General features: G+C 41.6%; 1 protein-coding gene across 2 annotated transcripts in view; it reads left to right on the top strand.

Moving 5' to 3' along the window:
- STARD13 (StAR related lipid transfer domain containing 13) overlaps positions 1–16,683 on the top strand; it is a 302,216-nt gene that overhangs the window by 258,510 nt on the left and 27,023 nt on the right. For both annotated transcript variants that reach the window (XM_023749006.1, XM_006083612.3), the window contains exons 5-8: positions 1,043–2,403; positions 3,523–3,696; positions 4,845–5,004; positions 10,464–10,662. In XM_023749006.1, coding sequence (XP_023604774.1) covers positions 1,043–2,403; positions 3,523–3,696; positions 4,845–5,004; positions 10,464–10,662 — 1,894 coding nt within the window. The remainder of the gene's footprint in view (positions 1–1,042; positions 2,404–3,522; positions 3,697–4,844; positions 5,005–10,463; positions 10,663–16,683) is intronic.

Here is a 16,683-nt window from a genome sequence, read left to right as displayed (position 1 = left end):
AATGCGTAAAGACAGGGCAAATTAGTGGGGCCCAAGCAGCCCATAGATGTGTGTCCTGCCTAAGGTATTCAGACTCATAATTGATTAAAAACAAGAAGGCCGGCCTAGCAGCACAGGCTGGGTAGACTCTCCTCAACTAGTGATCTCCAGAATTCCTCTTACAGAAATTCAGTAGGTGATTTTGCTGTTAATTATACAGGGAATCCTATATAATAAAACCCTAATATGCGAATCGACTGAACTGCAGAATGACCAGTCTCTATGATGCGCACTGACCACCAGGGGGCAGACGCTCAATGCAGGAGCTGCCCCCTGGTGGTCAGTGCACTCCCACAGGGGGAGCGCTGCTCAGCCAGAAGCAGGGCTCACAGCTGGTGAGCGCAGAGGCGGTGGCGGGAGCCTCTCTGGCCTAAGCCAGCAGGTGGACATCCCCCGAGGGGTCCCAGACTGCAAGAGGGTGCAGGCTGGGCTGAGGGGTCCCCCACCCCAGTGCACGAATGTCATGCACTGGGCCTCTAGTATACAATAACAACCAAGTTGGGGAGACTAAAGTAAGGATCATTAGCTTGGAGACACAGTGACCTTGAGGTTCAGAAGAGGGAAGCTGGAAATATGGTCGTGGAGCTCAGTGAAGAAGTTTCAGGAAAGAAGTAAGTGCTTTTTATGGCAAGATTAAGTTTCTGTGTGAAAAAGAGACCACAGATATTTCAGATTTAGACTGTCTAGTCAGATGGTAATTATACCTTCTTTGTAATCAGTCAGGAAAATCTTCTTAGAGAAAAAGGAATGATTCAGAAACCCTATGAAAATTGAAAGGAAGAAAGCTTGGCAGGTTGGGAAGAGATCCTCTAGCAGTGGAAGAGGGTGTGCAGGACCATGCATGATGGTGGAATCACCTTTACTCAAAGGTGCCCCAAAAAACAGAGGGTGTGCATGAAATGGAGGGAAAGGAGAGGAGATGGGAGGACCATGCCCCTGGGCCCTAGATTTCCCATTTCATCTGAGCCACAAGCCAATGTGCACTATCCTTAATGTTTTTCAGGGTGAAGACTCAGATGAAGAAGATCTCTGTATCAGTAACAAATGGACTTTCCAAAGAACCAGTCGGCGGTGGTCTCGTGTGGACAACCTCCACACACTGTTTCCTGGAGGAGACAGAAATGGGTCATCTGGAGACATTAGGATGAGAAACACAACCAGCAGTGAAAGTGTCCTCACAGACCTGAGTGAGCCCGAGGTCTGCTCCATCCACAGCGAGAGCAGTGGTGGGAGTGGCGGACGCAGCCACCCCGGCAGCCAGGGCACTGGCAGGGAGGCGTTTGACTGCTCCAGCCAGTACTGCTCCGATAGCCCAGTCATGCTGGATGCCATGGTATTCAGCAGCAGCCTCCCACAGTCCCCCAAAGACATCCTCAACTACCCTTTCCACCCAAAGAATGAGAAACTCAGTAGGCCCAGAGCTAAATCATTTTTGAAACGCATGGAAACACTCCGAGCAAAAGGAGCACATGGAAGGCATAAGGGGCAGACAGGTGGCTTGGTGATCAGCGGGCCTGTGCTACAGCAGGAGCCAGAGTCCTTTAAGGCCATGCAGTGCATCCAAATACCCAATGGAGATCTCCAGAACTCACCCCCGGTTGCCTGCAGTAAAGGGCTTCAATGCTCCAGCAAATGGAGTGGTGAAAACAGCCCATCAGAAAACAGCAGTAGTGGGCTGAGCACACCTGGCCTGAAGGAATGGAAATGCCAGGAGGCCAACAAGCGCGGGGGCATGTACTTAGAAGACCTGGATGTGCTGGCTGGAACAGCACTGTGGAATGCAAGTGACCAAAACCACACACATGAGTTTCATTCCCAGGAGAACTTGGTAGTACACATTCCCAAGGATCACAAACCAGGAACATTCCCGAAGGCACTGTCCATCGAAAGCCTCTCACCAACAGACAACAGCAATGGGGTGAACTGGAGGACCGGTAGCATCTCCCTGGGTAGACAGCATGGTCCTTGTGCCAGGGAGCCTGGGCTCATTGCCTCCTGCCACAGAGCAAGTCGAGTCAGTATCTATGACAACGTCCCATTGTATGCCAGCACAGGAGACCTTTTGGACTTGGAGAAAGATGACCTCTTACCTCACTTTGAGGACATTCTGCACCACGTCAGTGGGCTCCAAGAGGGAGTGCATGAACTACAAGCACATGAGGCCTTGGTTGGAAAACCTGGCTTATGCCCCTTTCCATTTCCTAATCAGATAACCCTAGATTTCGAAGGCAATTCTGTTTCTGAAGGTCAGACAACACCCAGTGATGTGGAAAGAGATGGAACATCACTTAATGAGTTGGAGACCACTGGGATCAAAGAAAGAAGGGATTCTGGTGTAGGGGCCTCTCTGACTAGGCCAAACAGGTTGGTGGCATGATTTTGTGAAATGATTTTTAATCCACTTCTTAATAATTATGGTCTGTGTATTTATTTTTTAAACATTTATAGAGCACTTCTTAAATGCCTGACACTGTTAAGTGATGTATGTAGTTAGGAATCATTTGAACAGAAGTATGTCTTCTCTACAGTTAACATGGTGATTGAATCCCTGTTATCTCACTTTTATTTCTCTGAGTGTACCCTCTAATTCAACTTAGTTTTATTTTTTTTAAATGAGCTTATGTGCAAAGGTCTATGTGAGGCAACATTCATAATCACTGATAATGGAGGCCCAGTGCCTGTACACAGGTGCTTTCCATGACCTTGCAACAGTATTGATTAAAAAATATCTCTACCACAAATGTTAAACTATTTTTAATTTAATTGTATGAGAAAATTCTGATATCTAAGGTGTGTACTTCATACGTTTAGTTTGGTTTTACAATATAAGTTACAAAGTATATAAAAGCTGTTGTTCAAAGACCACTTCAGAAGTACCCTACAGCAATGGCCTTGGATGGGCCTAACTAGTAGAAAGAGTAATAATGTGTGTGCTTCTAGTGGAGACAGTGATGTCTCTTGGGACTCACTGATGTGTCATGACATCAGGAGTGCTTCATCTGTGCCTATCAGGCTCCATCTCAACACCAAATGAGAGGTGAGTGCAGGGACAGGGTAGCAATATAAAAATATTCTAGTGCTCCCAAACATTGAGATCTCTTTTCCTATCTCTCTTTCTCCCTCCCTCCCTCTCTCTCTCTCTCTCTCTCTCTCTCACACACACACACACACACACACACACACACACAACAGCTGCTTTCAACATTTGGGAGCAAATTTAGGGATGAACAAGTAAAAATTGTTATATAACTTATTTAAACCTCCTAATGAAACAGATAATGACTTTTTTCCAGATTTATCAGACTTGGAAAAAGTAGTTTCTTTGGTCTGTTCTTTGCATTTGTGTCTTCTGTTTTCATTTGCTTGGTGATTTTCTTGGCACTGAACCTATTTTGAATAGCCACTTAAAAATTAGTCACATCCTGTGTTTCTGGATGACATATCCACTTTGTGACTGCCTCTCTGATGGTCTCTCTGGTAAAGGCGACTCCGATGGAACAGTTTCCAGCTCTCGCACCAGCCTCAGCCATCCACGGCATCACCCCACATCAGCAACCAGACTGCCGGCCAGTTGAACCTGCTCCAGCGCTTCTCGCTGCTCCGCCTCACGGCCATCATGGAGAAGCACTCCATGTCCAACAAACACGGCTGGGCATGGTGCGTAGCATGTTCACTCCAGAGGGCATCATTTGGCTAGAGCTAAGCGTGTGATTGCAAAAGCTTTAGTACTTGCTTTCTGATTTCTGAAAACCTGATCATTGCCTTTACTTGCTGATCTCCTGAAAATAATGCCCAGAGTTCTGCCTTACTGTCTGCTTCCTGGGCTGCCTCAGCTGGGAGGGGATGTAGCCTGCAGGAAGCATGGCTTTATTTGTAGCTCTCTGCCAGTGTCCAGGGAAGGCACTCAGGCTCCAACAAGAACAAAAGTCAAGTAGTCAAGTAAAAGCTGATTAATTGTGAACAGAGTAATTAAAAATAAACTTGCTGTAAAGTAATTCTGGCAGTTTGCAAGGAAACATCTGTTATTTGTACCTTCAGACCAATGCAGAGCTCAACACCTAGAGCATTGATTCATTCAAAAGGCATTTCATTCTTCAGGGACATGTCTACTTTTATTTAATTGGCAAATAAAAACAAGAATATGCAGTAAAATGTTTGTAATAAGGACTTGACAAAGCATGTGTTGGAATTTAAATGTGGACCTATTTTAGATGATTTGAAAAAATATTAAATGTGTCACTAATTGTCCTATGGTATATATTATGTATATAGAAGAATTGGCAATGCTTTTATAAAAATAATTTAGAAAGTTATAAGTTGCATGATCAAATTAATGTGCTTGTGTATTAAAATTTCCTTTAAAAAGTACAATTAGTTCTAGAAAATTATAGCCAAGAAATGCTTTTTATCTTCTCTCCCTTCCTTTTCCCCCAACCCAACTAAGTTAATTCTTCTTGTTGTTGTAGTTTTTAAGTTTCATTTAGTCTTGTTGGGGACTTTTAAGTGTTTATTACTTGAGAGGTGTGTAGTCACAATTAAATTAGAAAGTCGACCACTTGATTTGAAAACAGAGCCATAAATCCATCTGTTAACGTGAATCATACTGTATAATAGAGTTCTAACATAGGCAAGGGGCACACATTGTCCTTCCATGTACTGTGATTAATTAAGAGAGAAATATTGAATTCCCTCATGCCTGTTGGCTATTCCTACAAAAGCTTGGCTTTACCCTCTTGCTTGCTTTCACAGCCTCTCCCAACAGTAGGCCCCAGGAGGCTTGATGACCTGGTTTCTGTGAATTCTAGGTCAGTTCCAAAGTTCATGAAGAGGATGAAAGTTCCTGATTACAAAGACAAGACTGTCTTTGGCGTTCCTCTTATAGTTCATGTCCAGAGAACGGGACAGCCCCTGCCTCAGAGTATTCAGCAAGCACTCAGATATCTTCGCAGCAACTGCCTTGACCAGGTATGGTTGGAAATCACAAACACAGGCTTGGATTTATGAAATGCCAGACAGAGTCATTGTCCAGCATCAGACAAAACGAGCTTCACCGAAAATAAAAGGCATTGTGATCTTTATAGGTTAACTAGAGGCCCGGTACATGAATTCATGCATGGGTGGGGTCCCTGGGCCTGGCCTGCGATCGGGGCCGATCGGGGCCAGCTGGCCAGGGGGAGGGACCGTGGGAGGTTGGCCGTCAGTGGAAGATTGGCTGTGGGAGCGCACTGACCACCAGGGGGCAGCTCCTGCATTGAGCATCTTCCCCTAGTGGTCAGTGCACATCATAGCAGCTGGTCTACCAGTTGTTTGGTCATTTGGACTTTCAGTCGCTTAGGCTTTTATATATACAAATATTTAATTTGACCAGGCTATATTTCGTCAAGCTGTTTGAGCATGTTTTCTCATTGGCACCTTGAATGACTCCCTGGAGTGACTGCAGAAAGTTAATGTCAATAGTTTTCAGCTGTGATGTCTAATTTGTGTTCCCTAGAAATTATATACTGCATTTCCTTTTTAATTATTGTCCTAATGCCACCATTGATTTCATAGCATTTCTTTTAGCCCTGTTATCTTTCTTTTAAAAGAATTAGTTTTTATATTTTCTTTTATTAATTCTTTTTTTTTTGAAGCAGCATTATGACCAGGAAAATTTATTTACAACTGTTTAAAATATGCAAGTAAATTATGAAAACAAATATCAGCTAAATCAAATATGCCCTCATCTTGTAGAGTTGATTTAAAAGCTCAAGCTAAACAAAATATTTGGAGATCATTTTCTGTCTCCAGGACCGTTTGGGGACCACCACATGGTAGACTATGATTGGGCCCAAAGTGCTACCCATCCTATAAATTTCTAGACCAAGTCTTTTTTTCTCCAAATTAATACCCATTAGTTTCTTAGACATTCTTTCCAAAATAAAAGCCATGTTGTCACTTGATAAATTGCAACCTTGAGCAGTGGGAATATTTTTAGACAACTATTCAATATGGCTTTTGTTCATTATACTCTTTAACGCCATGTGAAGAAACCGAAGATTATTTGTAATTTTTATTGATTTACCCCTGGCCTTGGGCTCAGTGGACAGGAATGAGCCAAGCTACAAGAACTCAAAGATTCTGGCTATTTATGCTTATATCAACCCTAATACCAAGATCAAAGTTACTAGAATCAGGATGGTCTCTTGAAGAATCAGATACCAATTTTCAGTGCAGCAGAATAGTAGTAACTTCTTTGTTTGATGCCAGCTTTGAATTAATTAAATGTATGGTCCCCTTTTCCCTTCCCACTCCTAATTTTCTCTTCTATTTTCTTTAATTTAATTGCATTTTATTGTATTTTATAGATCATTGTAAGTAGCCTGGAGTTCTTTCTTGAGCAAGATTAGGTATAAATGAATGAATTGTAATATGTCTGCTCTCCTCATCACATAGACTGGGAACCAGTCAGCCATGGCCCCTATAGATTCTGAATAACATGCAGCACCAGTATCACTACTATTATTGGTCCAGTCTGCTGTTTGAAGCAAAAGACATGAATAGAGAGAAGGATAGTGTGCACCAAAACCTCAAACACAGCATTCATGGTAAACAGTGGAAAACAGTGTCCTGAAACATTGCCAACGTTTCACCTCCTACACTCCTAAGTGCAGAGCAGTTTATATATGACCAAACACAGTGTATCATTTTGGCCCTTGCATCTGGCTTCGGATGAAATAAGGGAGGTTAGCCTTCAATTATGAACCATTAGTATTCAGACATAGTAGTGTGTGAGAGGAGCCTTGCTTTGTTGGCTGAGCTTTAATTTCTGCCCTAAATCAACTGTACAAAGAAGTGTAGATTCTACCAGGCTCCTGATAAACACGAGGTCTCTGCAGGAGAGGCTAACCCCGCAGTGCTTAAAATCAAAACCACAGCATACCACCCTTACAACCCTGTCTTCTGAATAAAACCAACCTTTCTTCATTAGCTGAGCACATTTCTTAAGAAAAGGAAATGGAAGTCCTGATAAACATCATTAGCACAAACAGGATGCCAACAAGGAGACCTAATATTATTTAGATGAAATTTGAATTCTAATGCAATGTTTATGCCCAACTTCTCCTAATGGAGAAGTAAATTTTGAAGGCCAAATTATGCTGTGAAGATTCTTCATACTCAGTACAAGTGTCCTCTACCTGCTGCCTGCTCATCACACTCCCTGTTGCCTACCCCAGATGAGATGAGTGAGGATCTGGGGCCTGTCTTTTTCAATTGTACCTGTGTGCTTGCTTTTTCATAGCTGAGTTGTTAACTGGAAGACAAAAGAGAGACGAATAAAAAAACTAGTCCAAAGAAGCACTCATCACTCATCCTTATAAAATAAGAGCTCATGTGCAAGGGAGATGTATATAAAATTAATTTGCATTGCTGACTACTATTCTTCCCTTTTTAGGGAGGGTTTAAAGTGGGTGGGAGCATGACAATGTGAAATTCCTTGTTTATAAGTTAAGAATTTCAAAATAGTGACGAGTATTAAACCAAGTGTGAGGCCCTGGTCGCCTGTCTACCAGTGGCAGACATGGAGCAAATGAAAGACACTGTGCACTCCTTGAGTCTTCCTCTTAAGAAGCTAAGGGACCTGGGGTGGCCTCCTTCAGTGGGGATGACATGGTGCTCTTAGAGGCAACAGATTTTAAATTGTTTCTTCAGTTCTCCATTTTGTATTTAGAAAAAATTTTAGCCCAAAAGACCAATTTTATCACTGCTCTGAAAACTTTTGGCGGAAGAAATGAGTATTGGCACTCACTCATGCCACCACCCAAGGTTATTCCATGAAGGTTGATAGAAGCTCTCTCTGGTCTAAGGATCTCTCCACCATTAAAGGAAACTTCTACTTACTGTGTGCAGCTAGTTTTCCACTGAAAATAACAGAAGTTCCCAAATGGCTAAAGCAGCAGGAAATTCATGAGCCTCACATAAGGAGTCAGGAAGTGGGATGGTTCCAGGGTTAGTTCTTCCATCAGCTCAAAGGCATTTTTGAAGACTGGGGTTCTTTCCACCTTTCTCTTCTGCATCCTCAACTACGACATAGGGAATCTGGTCTGATTTCAGACCACCTTTTCTTTATTACAGTTAGAAAAGAAATGTCCTTCTGTGCTTCTGACAAAATCCACAGAACCCAAAACAGTGTCCTGAAACATTGCCAACGTTTCACCTCCTACACTCCTAAGTGCAGAGCAGTTTATATATGACCTTTGGAAGCTGAGGGTGGGGCGGAAAGGTTATTGTCAGAATTTGAGGAAGAACAAATAAATATCTGACAACTCTCTGGACAGCCTGCGAGACCTAAGTCAGAACAAGCAGCTCTGAGCCCACAGCTGGAGTGCTGCAGACATGTCTAAAATAATTAAAATAACAATATTTGATGAAACTGGAAAGAAAGTTGGAAACAGAACAGTACAAAGAAAACATTGCTGAGATGTGTGTACATGCACACCAGTGTGCACCAGAAACCACACCAGGAAGATGAAGTGGACAAAAGAGGAACCGCGTTCAGCAATTTTCACACAAACACTTGTCTACTTTATTCTCTTTATACCAGTAAATCCTGATCAATTTTTCTCTGCTGTTAAAAATTGTAAACCGGAATTCTCAGACTGAGTAAACACCAACTCACCTGAAGATAATGTGACTCACACTTAAGAATTCACTTTATGGGCACTTGGATTCTGAGGATTCCTGTGCAACACAGCCCTTCGCACAGTCCTGGGCCTCCTTCCAGAATTAGAAAAGTTGAGATGTAAACAAATTCAGGCTGGATCTCACTTCAGGGAACACTCAGTTGACATCCTGAAGTTTCCTTCTGACAGTACATGCTTTCTTCTCATGCACTTTGATGAAATTTGGAGTAGTTGCCAGAGGGTTCTTTAGATTCTTCTTGGAGAGTCACCCAAGTATGGCCAAGTGTTGCATTTCCTAGACATGGCAAACTTTAAGGATAAAAATTAAAGTAGTTAATATTTTAAGTGACATGCCTGAATAGCCTCATCTGTGGAATTAGGGTGATAAGCCTTGGAATGCAAAGACGTATTACTAAGAATTCTGTTTTTATTTCCACAAAAAGTAGCAGGGTAAATTCCCCTGTGATCCACTCAGCTGACATATACAAAAACCTCAGTATTCTCTGATTGCTTAGAATTCTTCCCTTGTTGTTACTGCAATTTTAAAGAATTGGGGCTGCTCTCTATTTATAGCAGCAACCAAGAGAGCTCTCCTCAGACACCTGAACTTGGGTTGAGGCCTGCCTGGTATACAGAGCAGTGGTGAGGTGACTGACACATTTCTCCAGGTCTAGAGATGACGGGCCAATGCTTACTTGCCACCTGGGAATGTTTCCACCTTGCTTTCAAAAGTGGGCCAACCTGTAAGTCCTTGGGGAGTGAGAAAAGTGGAGATTGAGGTTTGAAGGACTGAGTTTTGAGCAACTCAGTGTCCTACAGGCATTTAAAAATAGCAAACATACTAGTTCACTGTAAACCAGGGGTCCCAGGGGAGCTCAGAATGTGCAGAGTCTACAGGTCCCAGAGTGTAACCTGCAGGAACCTCCCGCCTCATAGGTCTCTGCTCCACCTCCTTCATCCCTATCAGGGCCTTCATTTCTTTCATGCCTTATTGCTGCATTTCTTTGTCAAATGGGGTAAGAGTCTAAAGCTTAGGGATGAAAGAGGCATAACACAATGTCTTGAAGTCTGAAGAAAAGCCACCCAGGAATCATTCTCACTAGATCCAGAGCTTATGCACATAATAATTAACCAGGCAGACTGGTAAGTGCCAGTCATCACCTGAAAAACACGCATAGCCAGTGTTACAAAAATTCCGAAAAAGGAAAAGCATCCTAAGACTCTGAAATAAAAATACACGCTTATCGTTACTATAAACCTCACCCCCAAAAGGAGCACTGGATATGGCTGTTTATCTGGGATCCACCAAACCTTCCATTGACCAAACTTTCTCAAACCCACACTTAAGTCAATACTGGGGGGCGGGAAATTTTGTCTGGTCTGCTCACTAATGAACTGTAAATATGCCTGATATAATAGTGGGTATTTAACCACTACCTGTTGAATAAATGAATAAAATAACATCTATTGTGTTCTAAGAAGTTACAAAGCACAGTCACATATATATTCTCATCTAGTCTCCTCAATAGCCCTGTGAGGTGGGGTATTATTATTATTCTTATCTTCATTTTTTAGGAGAGGAATCAGTATTCAACTGCTATCCAAAGTAGCTAAACTAGTCATTTACAGTTTACTTATTTGGATGCAATTGCTGTTTATCCAGGCTTGATTCCACACCTTCTCATCACTACCAAGGTGTTGTCTTAGGAAGAGAATGTCTGGGCAAACATGGCCTCACTAACATGTCCCTGTGACTTGTTTCAGGTGGGCCTTTTTCGAAAATCTGGTGTGAAATCTAGAATCCAGGCCTTACGTCAAATGAACGAGAAATCCCCTGAGAACCTCAGCTATGAGGACCAGTCCGCTTATGACGTGGCAGATATGGTGAAACAGTTCTTCCGGGACCTCCCTGAGCCTCTTTTCACCAACAAGCTCAGGGAGACCTTTCTCCACATCTATCAGTGTAAGTAGAAATAATGTAGATTGGTGTTCTCATGTGTACCCATCCATTGGAATACATGAACTCATAAAGAAGTATATAAAAGTTATCATTCTACACTCCTCTCCAGAAGTAACTTTGTTCACAGTTTGATATATAAATCTCCAGGCCATATTTTTTGCATCAAAATTTTCCTTTTCAGTGTAGTTTGGCCTAAGATCTGAAACTAACTTTCAATGTACTTTCAACAAATTTAAAATGAAAAGGGAACACAATAGAATTTATTGTGTATATAGGTGTTTTTAAAAAACCATTTAATTTTCTAAAATTCAGCATTTCCTTGGGATATATGAAAGTTAAGGCCAAAAGCATTAAAATGACTGGAAATAAAAGGCAAATATATGGTAATACAGTGTTTTGTAAGGGTGAAAAGTAAGCAAACCAAATCAAGCTGTATGCTTAATTCAACTAATTTATGTTTTCACTTGAAATTTTTAAAAATATATTTTTACTAATTTCAGAGAGGAAGGGAAAGGGAAAGAAAGATAGAAACATCAAAGATGAGAGAGAATCATTAGTCAGCTGCCTCCTGCATGCCCTCTACCGGGATTGAACCCACAACCCTGGCATGTGCCCTGACCAGGAATTAAACCATAACCTCCTAGTTCATAGATTGATGTTCAACCACTGAGCCACTCTGGCCGAGCTGGAATTTTTTAAGTGATGTTAAATTGATAATTCTCAACTAAGCCTCTAAAATAATCATGAAAATAACTGTTTTTATTAAAAGACATATCCTGCTAAAGCTAATTATAAAAGAGGATATTAGTAATGAACATGGATTCTTTCTAGATATCATAATGTTATCATTATAATTATTTTGATGGCTTATTCTCAATTCCTTGGGGAAAAAAATTATTTGGCCCATGGACTTTGAGTTTTCAGAAAAATATGCCTGAAATAGACCTCAACATGGGATTGATCCCATTTGAAGATGATCCCTACTATAGAGAAATAAGTACTAAATGTGTTTAAGGAGTATACAATATTTGAAATTCAAAAAGGTTTATAACAAGTAGCATTTGTAAAAACAGGATAGAGTGGTGATCCACTAAATAAATATTACTTTGTCAAAGTGAATAGATTAAATTAATGATACATGTTGTTAGAACCCAAAAATAGGGAGTTCATGATGTTGTTGCCATAAGAGGTTGAACTGCATTTTTCAATTAAGTCTCCCTTATGGCTTGGAAATATTATATATGAATATTTCCATTTAATCAGTTTTTAGACTAAGGTTAACACTAGATTATTTCCAAGAGAGCAATGTCTTTGACCCTTTTTGAGACTCACCAGCAAGAAACCAGATCAAAGCAAGGCTTATATTAGCTGAAAAGACATTTACAAAGGGTTGCTTATGTACAGGGCACCATGCTGAGCACTGCAGAGCATACAGTTGGGGAAGACTTAATCTCATCTCCTAAGGATCTTGCAACAGAGGGGAATAAGACACACATAAATAATTGCATTACAGCAATATTAGAGAAATTCCATATAAGTTTACAGAGAAAACCCAAGGATGACAACTGGAGGTTGAGATATGTAAGGAACACATGCTGAGTGAAGCAAATAACATGAGCATGTGGCCAGAGATGACATGTGGCTGGCATCAATGGTAAATGTACAATGCTGTATCAAATTACACTGAAAAATTAGACTGAGTATGGGCATTGAATATTAGGGCAAAGAATTATACTTGATCCATTAAGCATTGGGGAAGCCTGGGGTGTTGATAGTAGGCTCTCAGTTGTAAAGTCATAACCAAAATTCCCAAAGTTGTTTAAACAATAAGAACATTATATGCCCCAGCTGGTGTGGCTCAGTTGATTGGGCATCATCTCATGCACTGAAGGGTTGCCAGTTCAATTCTAGGTGAGCAAACATGCCTGGATTGCAGCCTTGATTCCCAGTGGGGGGTGGGCAGGAGGCAGCAGATAGATGTTTCGTTCTCATGTCAATGTGTCTCTCTCTCTCCCACTCTCTCCTCTCTAAAAAAAAAACACAATAAAAATAGTTTTTAAAAAATAATGGGGACATTATGTAATGCACATAACAAAAAATATGGAATTAAATAATTTCATGATCAGTGGTGCCAAGGCTGAAAGTCGGCCTCTCTTGATGATCCCCATAAGGTCCCTTAAGGTGCCACAACTTAGAATTATCATGTCTTCCCAAAATTACATTCAAAGGTAAGAAGAGGTCAGAGGGCTTCTCCTTTGGCATATATCTCTTTTTATCAGAGAGATAAATTTACAGAAGCTCCCAACATTTTCCTTGGTCCCATAGGCCAGAAATGGTTTACACATTCTCCCCTAAATCCACCACTGGAAAGAGATGGTTATTCCCTAGATATGAGGGAAGGGCCCAGCTTCTCAGAGCACTTTACAGCCCACACCTGCACAGAACGTATTGTTTTCTTATAGAAAAAGGAGAGAGCAGATATTGAGTAGGCCACCACCTTGTGCCTGCCATAAGGGCCCATGTCTATCAGAACTGTGTTTGGACCCATGAATCTGGATGTGGTAAACAATAGATATTGGAATAGATGAGAATAGAGGGTTAGGAAGCCTTAATTGAGGCTCTGAATTACCTATAGTGATTTCCAGGAGTGAGACTGGAAATAACCTTCATGGAGGAGACCAAGTTTACTAACTATTGTTGAGTTAGGGAGGAACAATTCTTTCTCCCATTCTCTAGAGCAGTTCTAGTTTTAGCTGTGTTAATTTTCAGATTTTCATCAAATGATTAATTAGAGATTGGATGATTAGTAAAAATATTTGAAACCCACTAGTCTTCAAGAGAGAGGAGAATAGAGGGTCAAAGACCACCCTTAAGCTTGATGACTGGAAGAACAGAGAAAGGAAGGAGGCAGAGCTACTGACTGGAGGATAAGTAGGACAGAATTGTTTAGAATTGACTGGATATTGATTTTAAGGTGCTGCTAGCCATCCCTATGGTCACAAGTTATCAGCATTTAGGAATGAATATCTAAAATGCTCTCATGAGAGTCAAGAAAAATGCAGGAACTTCCAGAGTGTCATGTGTAACAGAAAGGTAAAAAAGGATGGTACCCAAAACAAATGTGGAATTTAGGGATTAATAGTTGACCTTCGCAAGTAATTTAAGTAGAAAATAATAGATAGAAGTTATTTTCTGAGATATAAAGGAGCGAGTGAGTAGAAAAGAAGTTGAAACAACATGTAGCCATGACAGATGCTGGCATGAAAGAGAAGGTTAGCAATCTAAAGTTAAACAATGTCTATACAAAGCATCTTACCTGAAGTAGCATACTTAAAAGCAGTTCAGATTGAGGGGGAGAAAATGGTGGCTGAATAGGCAGACCTTTCTTGCACCTCTCCCAGGACCAGACTGGAAATAAAACTAAAGTGGGGAACATACACTCGGAATTACAAACTGAGGTCCAGCTGAGAAGGAGATTTATATCAAGGAAGGACAGAAAACACCTAGAGACCAGTAGGAAAGGAGAGGTCAAGCGAGGAGCTGACCCAGCTTCCAGGGGTGGCAGGCTGAGAGAGAGGAGGGATCTCTTGGCTACAAGAAGGTCTGTTCTCTCAGAAGACAGAGACCTGGAACCTAGTCTGGGCTCCACAACCTGGAGCACCAGAGCCAGGATCAGTGGCCCACATAACATCCAGCCATGAAAGGTGGCAGGACTGCTGGCCACCTTGGAGTCTGAAGCTGGTAGACCAGAGCATGCTGGAGAGAAAGCCTCAGTTTCAGGGGGTTTTTTGTTTTATTTTTTAAACCCAGATCACAGGAGTTTCATTTGCAGCTACTCACCCAAGGCTTTGGTGAAGGGAGGGAGGTGCAGACTTGAGGTGCCTAAGGAAAGGCTGGGGTGGGAAGCATTGCAGGGAGACATGGAAAAGCAGCAGCCAGGAGTCCTGTATTTGGTCATACACCTCCAAAAAGAAAAGGGCCATTTTTCCTGAGAGGAGCTAGCCACTCCCAGTAGCCATAGCACAGGAAAAGAAAAAAAAAAAAAGAAACTCATGCTAGGAGATACAGCCTGCCCCACCCCCAAGGAGCCCTGCATGCCACACCCTACATTTTAACCTTTTCAGAGAAAACAAAAGCAGAGGCCAAGCCTATGTGTTTGAACAGTTTCAGGAGCCCTCAGTAACTGGATTGGGGGAGGAGTCATCTGCCCCATTATCCCAGGAAACTGGTGCTTTCCCTGTATGAGAGAACTGATGGAAACTCCAGGTTTCCAGCTGATCCCGCTGGACTGCATACAAGGATCTGTCCAGCTGAGGGCAGAATAATATTTTGGGCCACTCTAAGAGCTCTGGGACAGGAAACACATCCATCACTTTCCCTGAAATCTGAACAGCACCTCCATCTCACGGGAGACCCAGTAGTCTAGACTCATGATTCTGCCTAAAGACCTTTCAGAAATAGTCTTTTAAGTGATTAAGGTTGACAGCTGGCTGGAAAGCAAAGGCAGGCAGAAGCAGAGCCTAGGGACATGGGGAAGTTTACTAATCCAGCCCTGGGCCCCATGCTGCTAATGAACCTGATTTAGAGGGCAGATTGGTCCCTCCCATGTGCAGCCAAGTCCTGTAGAGACAGACACAACCTGTGGATCACTTGGAGCTTCCAGCAGGTTACTGAAAGCCAAAGGAGGACAGTTTCTGACAGTGGCTAGCACCTAAGTACCTCTTGGGAAGCCCAGAATTGGCAGACAGAACAGTTAGCCACAGTCATCAGAAGAGCAGGCCCAAAAGGAGCTTCCAGGAGGCACTAAACTCAGTAAGACAAACGCCACTTCACTTTTTTGTCTTCTTTTCTTTTCTTTTTCTATTTTTTCTCTTTCTGCTCTTTTTTCTTTTTTATTTATTTTTTTATCTATCTGATTTACTAATTTGTTATTTTGTTAGTCTCTATTTTTTCTATCATGTATCCAATTTTTCTCTTCCCCAGTGCTACTCAATATTTACTTCTTCTTTTTCTCCTGCTTTCTCATCATTTTTTCCTTTTCTTATTTTGGGCCTATCTACTTTCTCCTCTATTTTTCCTCTCAATTTTTTTCTTCCTCTTTTATTTTAAAACATTTCCCTTCACCTATTCCTCTATCATTTACTCTTATTGCCGTTATTTCATCTCTGCGCCTTAATATTCCATCACCCCCTTTTCCTTTTGTTTTGTTCTCTCCTCATACTTTTTTCTTTCTTTTTCTCCATCATTCTTGCTCTCTTTTCTTTTTCCTAATTCTCTGGTGGTTGCTTTTATTGTTGCTGTAGGGGTCTTAGGTATGTTTCAATTATTTTCTTTCATGTTTTATTGTGTTGTATTTTGTTGTGTTTGGTCAGCACCTCCACAACAGCTCACCATGTGGTCAGGGGTGAGCCTCAGAGTCAGCCAGCTTGAAATGAGATCCCATTCATGAACAGGACAACAACATTAAAGATGCAATTATAACAGAAGAACCCAAATAACTCAACAAGGGGCTTCCCTAGCCCACCTAGTCTAAGAGATCAAAGAAACTGCACCACTGGGTCCCAAAAAAGACCTACTACATAAGACCGCACCACAAAGTCTGGGAAGCATAGTAGTTCTATGTAATACATATAAACAAATGCAAGGGAGAGCAAAAATAGAGACAAAGAAACAACGCCCAAATGAAAGAAAAGGAGGAATCTTCAGAAAAGGAACTAAATGAAATGAAGACAAGCAATTTGTTAAAAAGAATTCACAGTAATGGTTTTAAGGGTGCTCAAATAACTTGGTGAGAACTACAAGCAACTTAATGAGATTTATAAGGAGCTGAATGGGAACATCAATATGAATAAGAATAAAGAGGAAATGAAGAATGACATAGCAGAAATGAAAAATACCCCGGAAGCATTCAATAGGCTAGAACAGTGGTCGGCAAATCGCGGCTCGCAAGCCACATGCGGCTCTTTGGCCCCTTGAGTGTGGCTCTTCCACAAAATACCACGTGCGGGCGCGCACATACAGTGC

Source organism: Myotis lucifugus, unplaced genomic scaffold (genome assembly GCF_000147115.1).
Source record: "Myotis lucifugus unplaced genomic scaffold, Myoluc2.0 scaffold_7, whole genome shotgun sequence".
Taxonomy (NCBI): domain Eukaryota; kingdom Metazoa; phylum Chordata; class Mammalia; order Chiroptera; family Vespertilionidae; genus Myotis; species Myotis lucifugus.
The sequence above is the reverse complement of the archived record's forward strand: the minus strand, read 5'-3'. Positions and strand labels throughout refer to the sequence as shown.